The sequence below is a fragment of the Panthera pardus genome, unplaced genomic scaffold (genome assembly GCF_024362965.1).
Source record: "Panthera pardus isolate Hobbes unplaced genomic scaffold, ASM2436296v1 HiC_scaffold_24, whole genome shotgun sequence".
Lineage (NCBI taxonomy): Eukaryota > Metazoa > Chordata > Mammalia > Carnivora > Felidae > Panthera > Panthera pardus.
The window spans coordinates 55,188,606-55,204,208 of record NW_026526810.1 but is presented as its reverse complement, the minus strand read 5'-3'; the positions used below and the strand labels follow the sequence as shown (position 1 = coordinate 55,204,208).

The 15,603-nt window shown below is 49.0% G+C and overlaps 1 protein-coding gene across 1 annotated transcript; it reads left to right on the top strand.

Annotated features, from left to right (window-relative positions):
- Positions 1-11,563: 11,563 nt before the first annotated feature.
- INAFM2 (InaF motif containing 2) lies at positions 11,564-15,239 on the top strand. Its single transcript, XM_019442573.2, has 2 exons — positions 11,564-14,014; positions 14,925-15,239. The coding sequence occupies exon 1, from the start codon at positions 12,576-12,578 to the stop codon at positions 13,038-13,040; it is 465 nt and encodes a 154-aa protein (XP_019298118.2). The 5' UTR covers positions 11,564-12,575; the 3' UTR covers positions 13,041-14,014; positions 14,925-15,239.
- The last annotated feature ends 364 nt before the right edge of the window (positions 15,240-15,603 follow it).

The following is a 15,603-nucleotide window of genomic DNA, read 5'->3' as shown; positions in this document are numbered from 1 at the left end:
GGGCCAGGGCAGGAGGATGGGGGCCACTGAGGGCTGGAGCTAAGGGGATTCCCAGCACAAAAATAATCCCCGGAAAAGTGATTCTAAGGCTACTGGAGTGGATCCTGTAACAAGGCCCGACAGCCTGTGGAAGCCGTTCTGGAACTGCCCTGTGCTTCCATGCCCCACTGCCTTCAGGATTCATCCTCTGTCCCCTCCCTCCAAGCCTTCTGTCTGTCATCACCCCTCCCTCCAGCCAGCAGTGGGCCCCCTGTAGGGCCCCTGCAGTTCCCATTCCCTCCCTGGGATCAGGTTCTCTCTTGGTCTGTTTGAATGCATTTTGCAAGGGAAATCCTTGCCCTTTCCCAAAGACCCTACACCTGTCACCTGCAGCCACCTCTCATCCTGCACCCAAGTCCCTCCCTCTTGTCTGCCTGGAAAGACAATCCCCACCTTCTCCCTCAGCCTGGGGAGAGACAAGAGACAGGCTCCTCTCATTTCATGAGATTGGAGGTGCCACAGGAAGGCGGGGATTTCAGTACTCCTTACTCTGATACTTTCAATCTTGGGCTCTGAATCCACAGAGGCTCTAATCCACAGAAGAAAGCCTCACCCATCTTCTCCCGGTGATGGCAGTGCCTGGACCCAGTTCTTGAGACCCCCAATTGTAGCTTCAGCGGGGCCTGTACTCTCCTGCCCTCATCCTACCTAGCGGCCCTCAGAATGCAAGAAGACCAGGCAGCAAGGAGAGCCAGGAAAACCTTCATCAAAGAGGACTTTTTTTTCCTTTAAAAATACATTTAGGTTTCCTGCAATGTGAATTGACAAAGAAAAATACCGTGTAAGTAACGGTAGAGGGGATATGGAGAAAATCAGGGAGGTCACACGAATAACCAGTTTGGGAAATGTGGCTCCTGGGCTGAGCTGAGTAGTAGGCACCCCACGCTGCCTGCCAATCTCACCCCCAGGGCAGAAGGTAGAAGGGCAAGGATGCCCCCTGCTGGGCGCACTGGAAAGCATGTGCCTCCTAGGGAAAGGCTGGGGATCCCGGGAAAGCCGACTCAGGGAAGTCACTGGAGGGTCTGTGTCATGGTGACTCACGGAGACACATTCGCTGGGGAGTTTGGCATGTGTGAGCTTTGGTGGTGAGAAACTACACTCAACAGAATGCCTCCCAAGGAGATGCTGGTACCTAGAACGCCTCCCAAGGAGATGCTGGTACCTAGGAGGCAGGCAGGTGTCGAATTCTCTCGCTCACTTGGCACTTTTGGGTGGGGACCTTGTGCTGTGGTTCTCCAACCTGTTCATCAGCAAAGATTAGTAGTGGAAGTTAAACTCCGATCTTCAGGTTATAGCCAAACAAGAGAGTCAGATGAGATTGGTTTCTTACCTGATGCCATGACTTACCGGATAAAGCAACAAAGTTCAAGAGCCTGGAGATCTATGGTGCATTTTAGGCCAGTGGTTAGCTACTTTGGGAATGAAGATGCCTTGGTCGTTGCATTCTCTGGGGCTATTTCCCAGTCTGTTATAGGGAGCCACACTCAGTCTCCATGAATCCAGCCACTTACCAGCTGGTTTATCTTGTGATACTTAACCTTCCTGTGCCTCCATTTCCTCACCTATAAAACAAGGATCATAATGCCTTCAAAGGTGGTTGTAAGGATTCAATAATATGTATATCCAATACTTAATATAGTGCCTGCACATGAGCTCGATAGTATTGTTATCATTATTTATCATTATTATTTATTGGCAGACACTGGCAGGGGAAATACAATTTCTCATCACTTCCTCTGCAGTATATATGCTGTTCTTTCCAAAACAAGTATCTTCACTGACTTGCTTTTTGGATTGCTCTTTTTTCTTTTTCTCAGCAGTTTGTGTGGGTCAGGGGCTGACCCATCTTCAAAGGGCAGGCAGAGTTAAGGGTGCGCCTGGTTATAGACTTGAAGCGGGCTGTCTGCTATTCAAGCAGGCAGCCTGAACTCATGAAGTCATGGGCATGAGGACTCAAATCGTGGGCAAATGCCAACCTCCTGCCACCTTTAACCACCACAGCCTCCACAGCCGATGAGGCAGGTGTGAGAGTGAGGAGCTGTCTGTCAGTCCAGCTGAATGTCCGGCTGTGGCTCCAGATCCAGCCACCCTCTGCACGCTGAGAGCTAGATGTGGATGGAGGCCCAGATAAGGCTGGGAGGCAGGTGCTGAGGTTCTGATCCCTTGGGGAGGAGAGGAGAGTTTGTTAAGAGTTCTCCGCAGAAGCCCAAGAGGAAGACATTGCCTGTCTTCCCAGGCCAAGCCCTTCTGGAAGCATAGAAAGAACCATCTGGGACTTATAATAAGTCTCATGGGCGTTTCCCTTTGAAGTACCATTTTGGATCAAAGTTACCTGAAGGTATAGCTGAGTGAACACTGGGCCCAGCCTCAAAAACCCAGATTTTAGTCTCAACCAGAGCAAAGGTTTGCTGTGAGATCTTGGCAAGTTACCGGAGCTCCCTGATCCGTTAAACTTTTGATTATTTCTAAGATTCCTTCCAACTCTGAAAAATCTTCTCTTTACAACCAGAAAGGGCAACCTTGTCACTTTTATCTCCTGCCTTTCCTCTGAGAGGTGACAAACCTAGAGGCTAGCACTGTAGACGGCAGGAAAAGATTGGCTCCTACCCCAGCAGGATGTTCTTGGACACAGTATTTATATTCTCTGCCTCTGTTTATCTATCTGTGAAGTGGACCAGTTTTTATAAGTGTGATGGAAGTAAGCTAGATGATGTCCTTCTCTGGGTGGGCATATGGTTCGCTGCACACAAGGAATGCCCTCAGAGCTGATGGGTGGCTCATCCTTGTCCCTGTTCTGGTCCACCTTTTTATCAGGGCCTGGGTAAAGCCACAGTGAACAAGACCGTGGCCTTTGTGAATAGCAGAAAGCCAGTGAAAACAGGGAATCTGTTGGGAGCTACACTCAGGATCCCAAAACATCCTAGCCTGCTCAAGCAACAGCCTCAGCCTCACAAGGTAAAAAGAACAGGGCTTAACTGAGAGATCCGGGCTTGGCTCCAAAGCACCAACTGTACAAGGACAGGGTGGGGAAGTGGCGGCTTAGCAGAAGCATGTGTGAATAAAACTGAGGGTTTTCGCTCACAGCCAAGTCCATAGGAGTCAAATGAAAAGCTGCTAACTAAGCGGACAGACGCTTGGGCTGCTAAATTGAAGTCAAGTATTGAGCCCAGTGATTCTCCATCTTGATATTAATCAGAATTGCCTGGGAAGCTCTAGGAACACTGTGAAACTTGCTCCATCCAGACCCTCTGATTCAGGACCTGGTGTGGGTAGATGAGGGAGGGAAGGAAGGTGAGGAGTTTGGATTTCTGAAGAGTTTTGCCCTTGGTTCCAGTGTCCAGCCAGGGCTTGAGGACCAAAAGAGACTCAGTCCATTCTCATTCTTGGCATGCATGTCAGACCACAGCTGATGTACTCAGGGACCCAGTTTTGGCTGCTTTATCATGGGGGAAACACACAAGCTGGAGAACACTGGTGAGGGGCAACCAGGATGTAGGAAGCACACAACACACAGTGAGGACTGTTAGAGAAAAACGCAGCACAGAAGACACAGGCGGTCCATGAGGTCCACCTTCAAATGGTTAGACTTGTTCTCTGAGGTCCTAAAGGTTAGATCTTAGGTGATAGTCTTAGGTCAGGTTTCTTATGAAACATCATGAGACAGAGATTTGCTTGTAGGAAGTTTATTGGGAGGTGCTCTGAGAAGCAACACCGCACACCTGCAGAAATGAAGGACTAGGGATTGATGGGGGCGGGGAGAGAGAAATTGATCAATGATGCAATCACAACAAGGGACACTCCAACAGGGAGCTTTAGGGTTGAGATAACCCTTCAGAGGCAAGTTGAGATGGCCCCAACTGAGGCAAGAGAGCTCGTCCTTTGATCCCCTACATTGGCCATCTACATTTTCCCTAGGAAGGGCTCATGAAGTCAGGCAAGGCGGCTTCTTTTGGTGGCTTAAGGAAATGCCCAGGAAGAGACTCATTTGTCAGCCATTACCAGCCAACCCTTCTGGCAACTTGGGGATAAGCTTCTCTGTCCCAAAGGTGGGATCTGGGTAGTGCATCATAGCAACCATGGCAATACCTACTTTGCACAGCTCAGACCTATTTGCTCCACATGCTAAGCTCACTCTACCTGGAATAACTCCTCCGGGATTCTGGTGATTGCTTTCCCTGGGAAACTTACAAGAAGGTAAGTGGAATGACCTATAGCCCCTACTACTGCAGCTTGTCTAGGTGACATAAGTGATATTCAGTGTCCCCCACTCCCCAACCATTACCCATTCTAGATTCTCTTTACCTTCAGCTTGTACCTGTATGTGTCCAGTTGGCTTACCTGGTGAAATGACTCAGATCCTCATTCCTAAGCAATATGAGCCCCTAGTCACCATGTCCTTCTCAAACCATGCTGCTAAATTTGTCCACTTATTATCAAAATTGGGCAAGTGTGTACCAAGAGATACTGTAGTGGATGACCTCGGTGCCAAACATATTCTTCCCTGACCCGCTGTAGCAGCAAATCTATCTCCTCCAAAGGACCAGGGTCAGGTCCCTCTGTGAGGATGTGGCTCCTTTTTTTACCTACTGGTCTCTTGGCACAAGTTGTTTGAAGGACAGAAAGCAGTCACACTTAAAGCTTATGGGATTCTTGATTTGTCCCTTGGTAGAAGTGTTCTACCTCTGGGAACCAGATTCTCTAAACCTGGAGAGCCTGGAACTGTAGGAATAGGAACCACAAATTTCCCCCAAAAGGGTCACTGGGAGTGATGATAAGTGGGTTATTCCTACTTTCACCCCTTGTTTTCTAGACCTCTGTATCATAGCCATTGGGAAATAGCACCATATTATAGTTACTGAATAGGGTGCATGCTTCCTTCTGGAGGATGGTGTCCCACCATCTTTAAAATGGGCCTTCAGCTACACCTTTGAAAGGCTGCTCTTTTACTCTATCAGCTCTACTCGCCACTGGGTGGCAAAGTATGTGGTAGGTTCAGAAGATTCCATGATCCTATGTCCACTCTTTTGCCACAAAGTGGGACTCTTGGTCTGATACAATGTTATGTGAGATTCCACGTCAGTAAATCAAATACTCTTTAAGTCCTCAGGGAGTGGTGCTGGTTGAGCCCTCTAACAGGAAAGAGAAATCCATGTTCAGAATATGCTGATTCAAGTAAAGGTTAATCACCAACCTTTCCACAGAAGGATAGTCAACTTGTTACCGAGCTGTTGGTTGGCCATCAGTTGCTGGCAGGTTGAACATTTGGCAGCAACAATTACTAGATCAGCCTTGGTGAGTGGGAGCCAATTTTGTTGGGTCCACCACTACAACCATAGACAATATGCCATCTATGCCAACATGGCCACTTTATCCATGTGCTCATTGCGCCAACCTGAGTGGTTGATGACAGAGGCTAGCAAACGTTAACTAGCCAAGTCATTCTATCCATTTGGTTATTCAGCGTCTCCTCTGTGGCAGATGCTCTCAGATGGGCATTAACATGCAATATATAGATCTTCACACTTTGTGCTCACTTTCATAGATACACCAACATGCCTCTCCCCAAGACATTGTTTCCAATCTCCCAGTGTTGCTCTTTCTAGGCCTCTAACCAACTAACTGAGCCCATTTGCTACAGCCCATGATCCTATGCAAAATTTTACGTAGGGCCACTCTTCTGGGGAGCCGTGAGGATCCAGGTCCCCAGATATCAATATAATTCGGACACCGCATGACCTTAAAATGTTTGGCCATTTCACCTTCCCCATTGTACAGTTACCCTAGTAAATGTCCATGGGTCCCTTTGGGGAAGGACTAGTGAAATCATTTCTCTACTGCCATAGTATTACAAAGGCCTTCCCCCTAGAGACTTAACCTCTCCTTCAGTCAACAGGTTCTAGATCTGAAAATTGAATCAGGTCTGGAAACTGGACGAGGTATTGTGACTTTTTATTAGAACAACTGCCATCAATCTCCTGGCCTTTAACTCTTGATTTCTTTTCATTGTACAGCTCAGCAATTTTGTATGTGGTCTACAGATCCTTGGAGGTCCTTGAAACCATTTCAGAGACTTCACAAGGTCAAAATATTTGCATTATAATACTAAGATGTTATTTGCCTTTTTAACTGTCTAGACACTTGCACTGATGGTGTAAAAGCAATGGTAAATAAATCTTCTGGCACCTTAATAAACCAAGGCAATGGAAGCAAACTATTCTTGAGACAGTTTGTTCTTTTTTATTATGAAAGACAGAAAGAGAGAAAGAAGAAACAAAGGAGACAAAGAGGATGGAAGGAGGGGAAAAAGGAAGGAAAAAAGAATCAGTTTCACTTAAGAATGTCCTTAATGAAAAAAAAAAATACCATCCTATAAAAGAGAGAGAGAGAGAAAAGAATGTCCTTAATGAAGCAATAAAAATTGCTGAAATTTATTAAATCATGACCCTTAAATACATGTCTTTTAAATATTCTCTGTCATTGGGGCACCGTCTGGCTCAGTCAGTGGAGCATACAACTCTAGATCTTTAGGTTGTGGGTTCAAGCCCTGCGTTGGGTATAGAGATCACTTTAAAAATAGGGATGCCTGAGTGGCTCAGTAGTTAAGGATCTAACTTCAGCTCAGGTCATAGTCTCACAGTTTGTGAGTTTGAGCCTTGCATTGGGCTCTGTGCTGACAGCTCAGAGCCTGGAGCCTGCTTCAGATTCTGTGTCTCCCTCTCTCTCTGCCCCTCCCCAGCTCACACTCTGTCTTTCTCTTTCTCTCTCTCTCAAAAGTAAACATTAAAAAATTTTTTTTAATAATTTAAAAATAAAAATAAATATTGTCTGTGATTAAATGTAAAGTACTGTACTGCACACAGAAGTAACGGGTCTCTTGGGCACCTGAGTGGTTCAGTCTGTTAAAGTCCGACTCAGGTTGTGATCTGCTTTGTGAGATCAAGCCCCTGTGTCAGACTCTGAGCTGACAGCACACAGCCTGCTTGGGATTCTTTCTCTCCTTCTCTCTCTGCTCCTCCCCTTCTCTGTCTGCTCCTTCCCCTCTTGCACTCTCTCCCTCTTTCAAAATAAATAAACATTAAAAAAAGAGAAAAAAGAAAAGAAGTAATGTGTCTCTCTTATGAACCACAGTGCAACTGAGTCACCAGCTGAACTAACCCATTTTCTTCATGGAACACCATTTTCACTTGAAAGAATGACTGACAGATAAACTCTGATTATTTAGACTTTGTTATTTGGCAGATGTTTTCTCAAACCCAAACCAAGTAAGCCTGTCACTTTGAGGAAAACAACCAACAGTACTTACTAATGATAAAATTTGAGGTTTTCAGCAAAAATTAGAATTTTAGAAAATTTGTACACACTATCATGAGTTGATAGAGTCCAACGCTTAAACTTTTTCTGATATTAACAAATATAATTTTTACTATTGTATAATGAATTGTATCAATGTTTGAAAGGTCTATACAATCCAATGAAGCAATATTTTCCAAATGACTGAAGCGGGATGTTATAAAACCATGCATGGGAAACAGAGCCATTCATACTGCAGGGTAGATTAATAGACTTTAATATGATCGAGTACAAAAAATTCATTGATATAGTTTCATATTCTAAATTACAACTACCATTTAAGAAAATACTACTTGTTGAGTTTTGGTGTAGTCTCAAATTATGTGAAAAGGCTATTAAAATGCTTCTCTCTTTCCTAACTACATATCTGGGTCAGGCCAGATTTTCTTCATATATTTTAACCAAAACAACATATTGCCAGTAGAAGCAGATATGAGAATCCAGCTGTCCTCTATAAAGCCACACTTAAGAGATTTACAAAAATATATTTAAAAAGCCACTCTTTCACTAACTTTTTCTCTCATACACTGTAGTTATTTTTCATATAAATATACTATTGATGTTAACATATAATGGGCTAATTATTTTTTTAATGTTTATTTTTGAGAAACAGAGAGTAGGGAGGGGCAAAGAGAAAGAGCGACAGAGGATCTAAAGCGGGCTCTGTGCTGACAGCAGAGAGCCCGATTCAGGGCTGGAACTCACCTGTGAGATCATGACCTGAGCTGAAGTCGGATGCTTAGCTTAACCCACTGAGCCACCCAGGCACCCCTGGGCTAATTCTTTTTTTAATGAGTTGATAAATACTTGACGAATTTCTCAGTCTTATTTCTAATATGGCAAATGTCAATAGAAGCAGCCCACATAAACAAAAGCTCTTTGGAGATGCCAGTTTTCAAGACTGTAAAGTGATATTTTGTCCAAAACATTTGAGAACCACTGGTACAGGTACCATTACGGGCTGCCCACCTAGCTTGGCCCAGGGGTGCTATGTTCTATTCATCAGCTGCCTAGCTCTACTGTTGGGACCCTCCACTGCCACTCCTCCTTGCTGCTCACCACAGTAGTTGTGCCAACCTCTGGCTTCTATTGCGTGGTCCTATCATTCCCATCGCTATCAAAGAGCCAATTCTGTAATGGCCTCTTGCTGTCAGCCCTGGCCTACAGAGGACAGCCACACAGCTTCTCCCAGTGCATTCCTCTTTGCTTTGATAGCCAGAGTATCCCCTGGGCCTTCCTGTGGAACTGAAGCAGGTTTCTGGCCTTCCATAGAATACCGACTACATCGGGCTCACTTCTTTGAGCTTTTTGAATGCCTCCTCCATCTTCTGCTATGGCAGTTCTGGCATTTTCTTTTCCCTTAGCCAGCCATTGTCTTTTTCCTATCTCCCAGGATCCATGTCAGGGTCTTAAATCCTATTTTATCCGAGAGTCCTCCCATATCAATAAACTGTCTTTTTTTTTTTTTAATATTGTTTTATTTTATTTTTTAATTTTTTTTAACATTTATTTTTGAGACAGAGAGAGACAGAACATGAACGGGGGAGGGTCAGAGAGAGAGAGGGAGACACAGAATCTGAAACAGGCTCCAGGCTCTGAGCTGTCAGCACAGAGCCCGACATGGGGCTCGAACTCACGAACCACAAGATCATGACCTGAGCCGAAGTCGGACGCTTAACCGACTGAGCCACCCAGGCGCCCCCCTTTTTTTTTTTAAACTTAGCATTCAGACTTGGCTCCCCACGGATCCAGCCTATACATCCTCTCCTGGTTCATGCCAGTACAAGTTGGCTACTTTTGTAGCTCCTTTGCAGGTGTAGCCCTCTTCCTTTCCTATCAGGCTCCTGAACATCCCTGGCTGGGTTTTGTTGCAGCTTTGCCCTTATGTGTTGGTCTTGGAGGCCAAGAGAGAGAGGCAGTTTCCTTTGACACCTGAGAGCAATTCCCAGAGACAGTGGAAGCTGTGAGCCATCGGTAGCCAACACTCCTGGCAGCTGGAAGAATGAGTGCCTCGGCCCCCATCTGAGGTTACCCTCACTACAGAGACAAATTTAAGCTCTGCCTATGAGGCAGAGTAGTGCAGGGATGAGAACCTAAGACCTTAGAGTCAGAAAGGCTCAGGTTTGAATTCCATCTAGCTATGTGACCTTGGGCAAGTTACTTAACTTTTTTCAGGCTGTTTCTTCATCTCCAACGCGGAGATAAATAGTAACTACCTGATAGGTTGGTATGAGACAAATGAGATGAGGAACCTAAGTGCTTAATATGGTGCCAGCACATACTAAAGCCATGGATGTTGCTACTGTTATAACCGATCAGACCTTTCCAAAGCTGAAAAGGCTGCCTTATGGAACAGACAATAGGTACACCATCATGGAGAGTCTTTTAGCTGTCGCTGGAGAGGACTCCATAGAGATGGTGTGGAGGATTCTCTAGGGTCCATGGGAGTATTCACAAAAGATGACCTTGGGGCCCATTCTGTCTCCAAGCTGCCTTGATTCTCTGATTTCTCTGACTGCTTACCCTTGGTCGGGGAGAGGCACTTAGAGAAGCATATTCACTTTCAGGCCACTAGGGGGCCATTTGGTTGCCTGCAACAGGAATACACTAATGGTTTCTTAATGACTCAGGCACCAGGGAGATCAGGCTCAATTATATCTGAAAGCATTTTGAGTTCCTAGGGTAAAAGACACTATGTAAATCCAGATAATAAATAGGACTTATTGATGACAGGTTAAAGAATCTGGCACTGTTTCGTTTGGAGAAGAATAGGGTGAGAGGAACTGAATGAGGGCTTTGAGTATATGTATTCCTTAGCGTAGAAAAGAGTGACAGGTTATTTTCCTAGCCCACTGGGAAAGAAGCAAGAAGAAAGTTTACTTTGCAACACAAGAAATGCAGAGTGCATCCAAGAAAGAGGATGGAAGGAGGCTTTGGGTTGGCCTTACCTGAATCTTTCCAAATAATTCACCTTAGTACAGTTCATCTGATCAGTTCTGCCACAAAGACCAGAAAGCAGGGAAGAGAAGAGAGGACAACATCCAGAGACAATTCAGAGATTTTTAACTTAACAGGTTACCCTGCAGGGGCGGGGGGGGGGGTGCCTCTGGCCAACCTGGAAGCAGTATAGGGAAGGAGCAGTTGTCTTTTCCCCATCAGCCCACAAAAGGCAATAAACATTCCAAACAGTTGACATCCTTAAAATTTCTCAGAAAGTACAAAGGCAGGCTATTCCTGGAGATAGCATCCAGTTGACCACTGCTAGTGACAGACTCACACCTGGATCTCAGGAATGAGAGAGAGAGAGGCTGGGTTATAGGCCTGTGGTTTAAGCAGCTGATCAACACACTTAGTTCTGGTAGCCACTTGACTTCTGTACAGCTGAGGTAGCAGGGCACCGGTGCTAGGGAGGAGCTTCCTTATAAAGAGGCAGGTGTTGGGAAGGCAAAGGTAGGTCCTGTTGGGGAGGAGAGAAAATGGGTAGGGCAAAGGGGGTCCTGCCCCACAGAGTCAGAAGCCAGCTGTCAGGTTCACACATGCTGGGGAGGGGGAGGTCACCCACAGGACCTCCGCCACCACCACAGTCCTCTGCCCACTCACCAGCACACAGGCACAGTCTCACATACCCATTAAGACACCCAAGCAGTCCGCTCACCCAGCTCTGGGAACACAGGAAGTAGAATTCAAGGAGGAGGGAAACAGAAATTCTGGAAATCCTTACCCAGAGTGGGGGAAACAGAAGGCAAGAGAGGAAGACAGAAGGACGGGGAAGGCACAGGGGAAAGGGGCTACTGAGAGTCGAAGCTTGGCTAGGGGACGTTGGCACCGACCAGACCGTAGGGAGGACAAACCTCACAAGAGAACGGGCACGTTGGGGGGGGGGGGGGGGGGGGGGCGGCGAGAAGGGGACAACAGCCCAGACTCTGAGGCCCAGAGGGGATCAGAGAGGAGTAAAACTCTGAGAGCCATACTCCACGGGTTCAGTGCAGCCTCTTGAATCCAAATCAAGCCCAAAGCTGGGAATCGGGCACCCCAAAAAGCGGGATCTGGAACCTGTTGCAAACTTCAGGACTAAGGCGAGTCTGGAGAGCCCCGCTCAGCACGTGGTTCCCAGAAACTTCGAAAGGTCTCGCAGTCTGACTCCGGGCTGTAAGAGAATAAGAGAGGAAATCGGGAAGATTTCAGCACCGCTCCAAAGCCCAGCCCCGGCCGGGGGTGGGGAGCAGGGAAGGGGCGCGACCAGCTGCGACCACAGTGAGTGTTCAGGGACGCTTAGCTGCCTGTGCAGGACGTGGGCCAGTTCGCTAGGAGTGAAAGGGTTCAGGAAACCCGCCCGGAGGGCACGTGGAGCGGGACGCCGGCCGAGAGCATGAGCATGAGAGTGGTATCACCCCGACTTTGGGGGGTATACTGAGGCCTGGGGGCCGCAGCCTTTATTGCTGTTCCACCTGTCACTTCGGACACTGGGGAGCGAAGGACAGAGGCGCCAGATTTGACAGCTCCATGCTCTGACCACCCCTCCCCGCCCCCTTTCCAGTTCCGCTCCCCGCCCCAAACGGCGCCGTTCCCCTTTTAAAGAAGCGCCCGGGGCTCCCATCTTCTCCGCGCCAGTTCGCGCGGGGCTGCAGCGACGTTGCCCTTTTAAGAACCAGCCTCCTTTAACTCTCTCCTAACGGGGCGTCCCGGAGGGGCTTGCGGCGCCCAACACAAGCCCGCCTCCCCTCGCGGCACTTCCGGACCCCGGCGTCGCCCTTTTAAGAGGCAGCCCCCAGCAGCGCTCCCCCCGCCCCCTGTTGCCGGCGCGCGAGGTGGGGGAGCCGGGCTGGAGCCGAGCGCGCCGTCCGCGCGGCCACTGGAGACCGGGCGGCCGGCGGCCGAGCAGGCGGCGGCGGCGGATGGGGACGCGGAGCCGGGCGGCTGTGGCGGCTGTGGCTGTGGCGGCGGCAGGGAAGCAGCTGACGGGCCGGCGGCGGCGGCGGCGCTGGCGGCAGTGACTGGTCCAGGCCCCGGCGGCGGCTGCAGCGACGCGGTGGAGGGCTGCGGGCGAGCGGCGTGAGGAGCGGCGGAGGAGCGCGGAGCTGCCGAGAGCCGGGGGCGCCGGGCCGCCCCTTGTCCAGTCCTCGCAGGCCGCCAGGCCCCCTCCAGCCGGGGCCGTGGAGCACCGGGGCAAAGGCCGGGGCCCCCCCATGAAGGAGCGCGACGCGGCCCCGGCCGAGCGGGGCAAGCCGGCCACCTACACCGGGGACAAGAAGGCGAAGATGGCGGCCAAGACCAACAAGAAGTGGGTCCGGCTCGCCACCGTGTTTGCCTACGTGCTCTCCGTGTCGCTGGCCGCCATCGTGCTCGCCGTCTACTACAGCCTCATCTGGCAGCCGGTGGGCGCCGGGACCTCGGGGGGAGCCGCCGGCCCGCCCCCCGGCGGCTCCAACGCCACCGGCCCGTCCGGGACTTCGGGGGCGGCGGCCGGGCCCAATGCCACAGGGTCGTCCCGCCGCGAGGCACCGCGCGACGCGCCCCCGCTGCAGGCGGCGCGGCCCATGCCTCCGGAGCCCTCTGCAGACAGTCCCCCGGCCGGGCCGCTGGAGCGGCCGCGGGGACCGGAGGAGGACGAGGAGGAAGCGGCGGCGGCGGCGGCGCCCGGGAGTCGTTGAGCCCCTCCGCGCCAGGGGCGGCCGGGAACCATTCTCCCCTCCCCACGCCCGGAGGCAGGACTTTGCAGCAGGACGGGGCGGGGAGCCCGCGGGAGTGACCCCCACGGGAGTGAACGCCCTCTCTCCCCGCAACGATCGCCACCTCGCCCGGGGAGCCAGGGGCCTGCATCCCGATCTTCAAGCCAAGGGACCACGATTCGCCGGGGGCTCGGGGTTTGGTCTTCCCAGGACCGTGCTGCGCCAGGGCTCTGAGCCATAAAGGGAATGGGGGGAGGGGTGGGGAGATCCCAGCTCCGAACCCTTTTTCGCCGCTAGCTCTTGTGTATCCTACGTGCAGGAGTGACTCGGGCTTTCCCCCAAGACTCAGGGGAAGGAGGGAGCTGTAGGGGCTCTTCTTTAATAAGCTGAAGCTCTCACAAGGAGGAGGGCACCAAAAGTAGTGGAGCTCAGGTACGTCAACCTAGTTGCAGTGGCCACAGATGCATTTAATTTATAGATCCCTGTATATAGTTGTTGACATATGCACTAGAAGCTATAATTACACAGAACTATATGTATCCTCCCACAACCCTGGTTAGCTTCCGACCGATGGGGTCACGCAAGGGCTATTTGCTGGCCCCCAAAGTGCAGCTAACCAGAAGGGCACAAACACTGTTTTTTTTTCATCATCCACTCTCTCCCCTTTACCCCCTCCTATTTCAGAAAGATAGGTTTATGGCCCAAAAGAGTATAATCATTCTTAGACTTGAGAGGACAGTGGGAAACCTTAAAAGAAGTAGAAGCAGTTTAGGGAGGGTGGAGAACGAACTAATCCCCTCCTCTTCCCACCCTAGTGCCCCCACGGAAGAGGCTTCCTGTTGCGGCCCTAAGTATCTGGATATGGGCCAGGGAAGAAGGAAGGGAAAGAGCAATGCCTCTGTGCTTCAATCCTTGGCCTTCTCCTCACAGAGTTCTTTTAGGAAGAGCAAGCTTTTGTAAGTAGAGTGGCTCACAAGTGTTTTTATTTTATTTTCTGCTCCTCAAGATCTTGTCTTGTTCCAGTAATCACCCTTGCCTTCTTCCCTCTTTGCTGAGCCTGTGACAATGTAGCCCTGCAATTAGGGCCAAATTTGTTGTGAAACCAGAGCGTTGAGCACGTTTTCTGGTTTTGACTTGTATTATAGAACCAGAAAGGCTAAAAAGTGAGCTTCAAACTCAGGATTGTGCTTTGATAGCCGGTTGATAGACCAGCCGTGGGAAGGTTACATTGGCTTGTCTTTACGTCTCCTGATAAACCTACTTATTTGCAGCCTATACTTTGAGATGAAAAACACCAAGAGAAATGACATCTGTATAGTTCTGGGACAGCAAGAATTCTACATACTCAATTTGGATTCCATTTCCTTCTGCCACTTGCTTTTAGGCAATTGAGTGTGGGTAGTGACAAGATATCAAACCCCTTAGTGTTTCCTTTTTGGGAAATGAGGCACTTTTTAAAAAACAAAAACAAAAACTTATCCACCTGAGTCCTGAAACAGTTGGTCTCTCCAGTTTTTTGGCCTCCACTCTAGTTAGCTCTGATCCAAGTTTACAGGACAACAAGCCTTGCTTTAAGCCATGTTCTGTTGTGGGCAGGATAACAGCAGCTGAGCTGTCATAGTCTGGGAGCAGGCTGGTCGCACCCCCAAGGTGTCTTGGCTGGAGGAGATTTCTGAGCAGCTGATGTGACTTTGGTCATTAGGAAGCCTTTGAGGCCTTTTTAAATTTTCAGTGGGGGGCCTGGGGGTTGGGGAAGAAACATAAAATGCCACTTTATAACTTCAATAATAGCCTGTAATTTATATTTATTGTGTGAATTTTTAGTCCTATATTTTAATAATTTGTAAATTGATCTCTTATTCCAAGAATCCTTTGAACTTGCCGGAGAACACCTGGGAATCCAGTCCCCTGTCCCCATCCCTGCATTCTGGACTGTTTAATCCACTTTGGGATGGATCAAAGAGTCTAGAGAGACCACTCATAGGTCCAGCTGCTGGCCTCCAGACTCTAAAGCCTTCACTGGAATTGGGACATTAGCTCCAGCTCTAGCTGTGAACATGACCAGAGACATTATTTATAATTCAGCCATTTAAGATATACCTGTACTCAAAAAGTCCTGTATATTTTTTAAAAGTTTTATTTTTCAGGTGAACAAAAATACATTCTAAGAACTCTACATAAGCCTGTGTAAGTTGACCATTTCTCTTTCGTACTCCTTGGGGAAGGAGTAGAGTTTGGAAGAAGACATGGTCTGAGATGTGGCGGACAGACGTTGATGAATAGGTGTCAGAGGAAAAAGCAATTGCCCTACTGTACTTTTGTGCCTGATGGCTTCACTGAATTGATTGGTTAAGCGTGGCAGGGATGCATCTTGGGAAGCAGTCACGGGGTCGGATGAACAGTGATACCTAGCTCAGCCACCTTTTACCAACCTTAAAAAGGTTCAAAACAGTTCTGCTCTTAAGAGATTCTGAGCAGATACCTAGCTGAGGATGCTCAAGGACCAGTAAGCCAACATATTAAGAATTATGACAAACACTGAGCT

What these genes read in the sequence shown, in the direction of transcription:
- INAFM2 (XM_019442573.2), top strand. Translation starts at nt 12,576, where the DNA reads ATGAAGGAGCGCGACGCGGCCCCGGCCGAGCGGGGCAAGCCGGCCACC.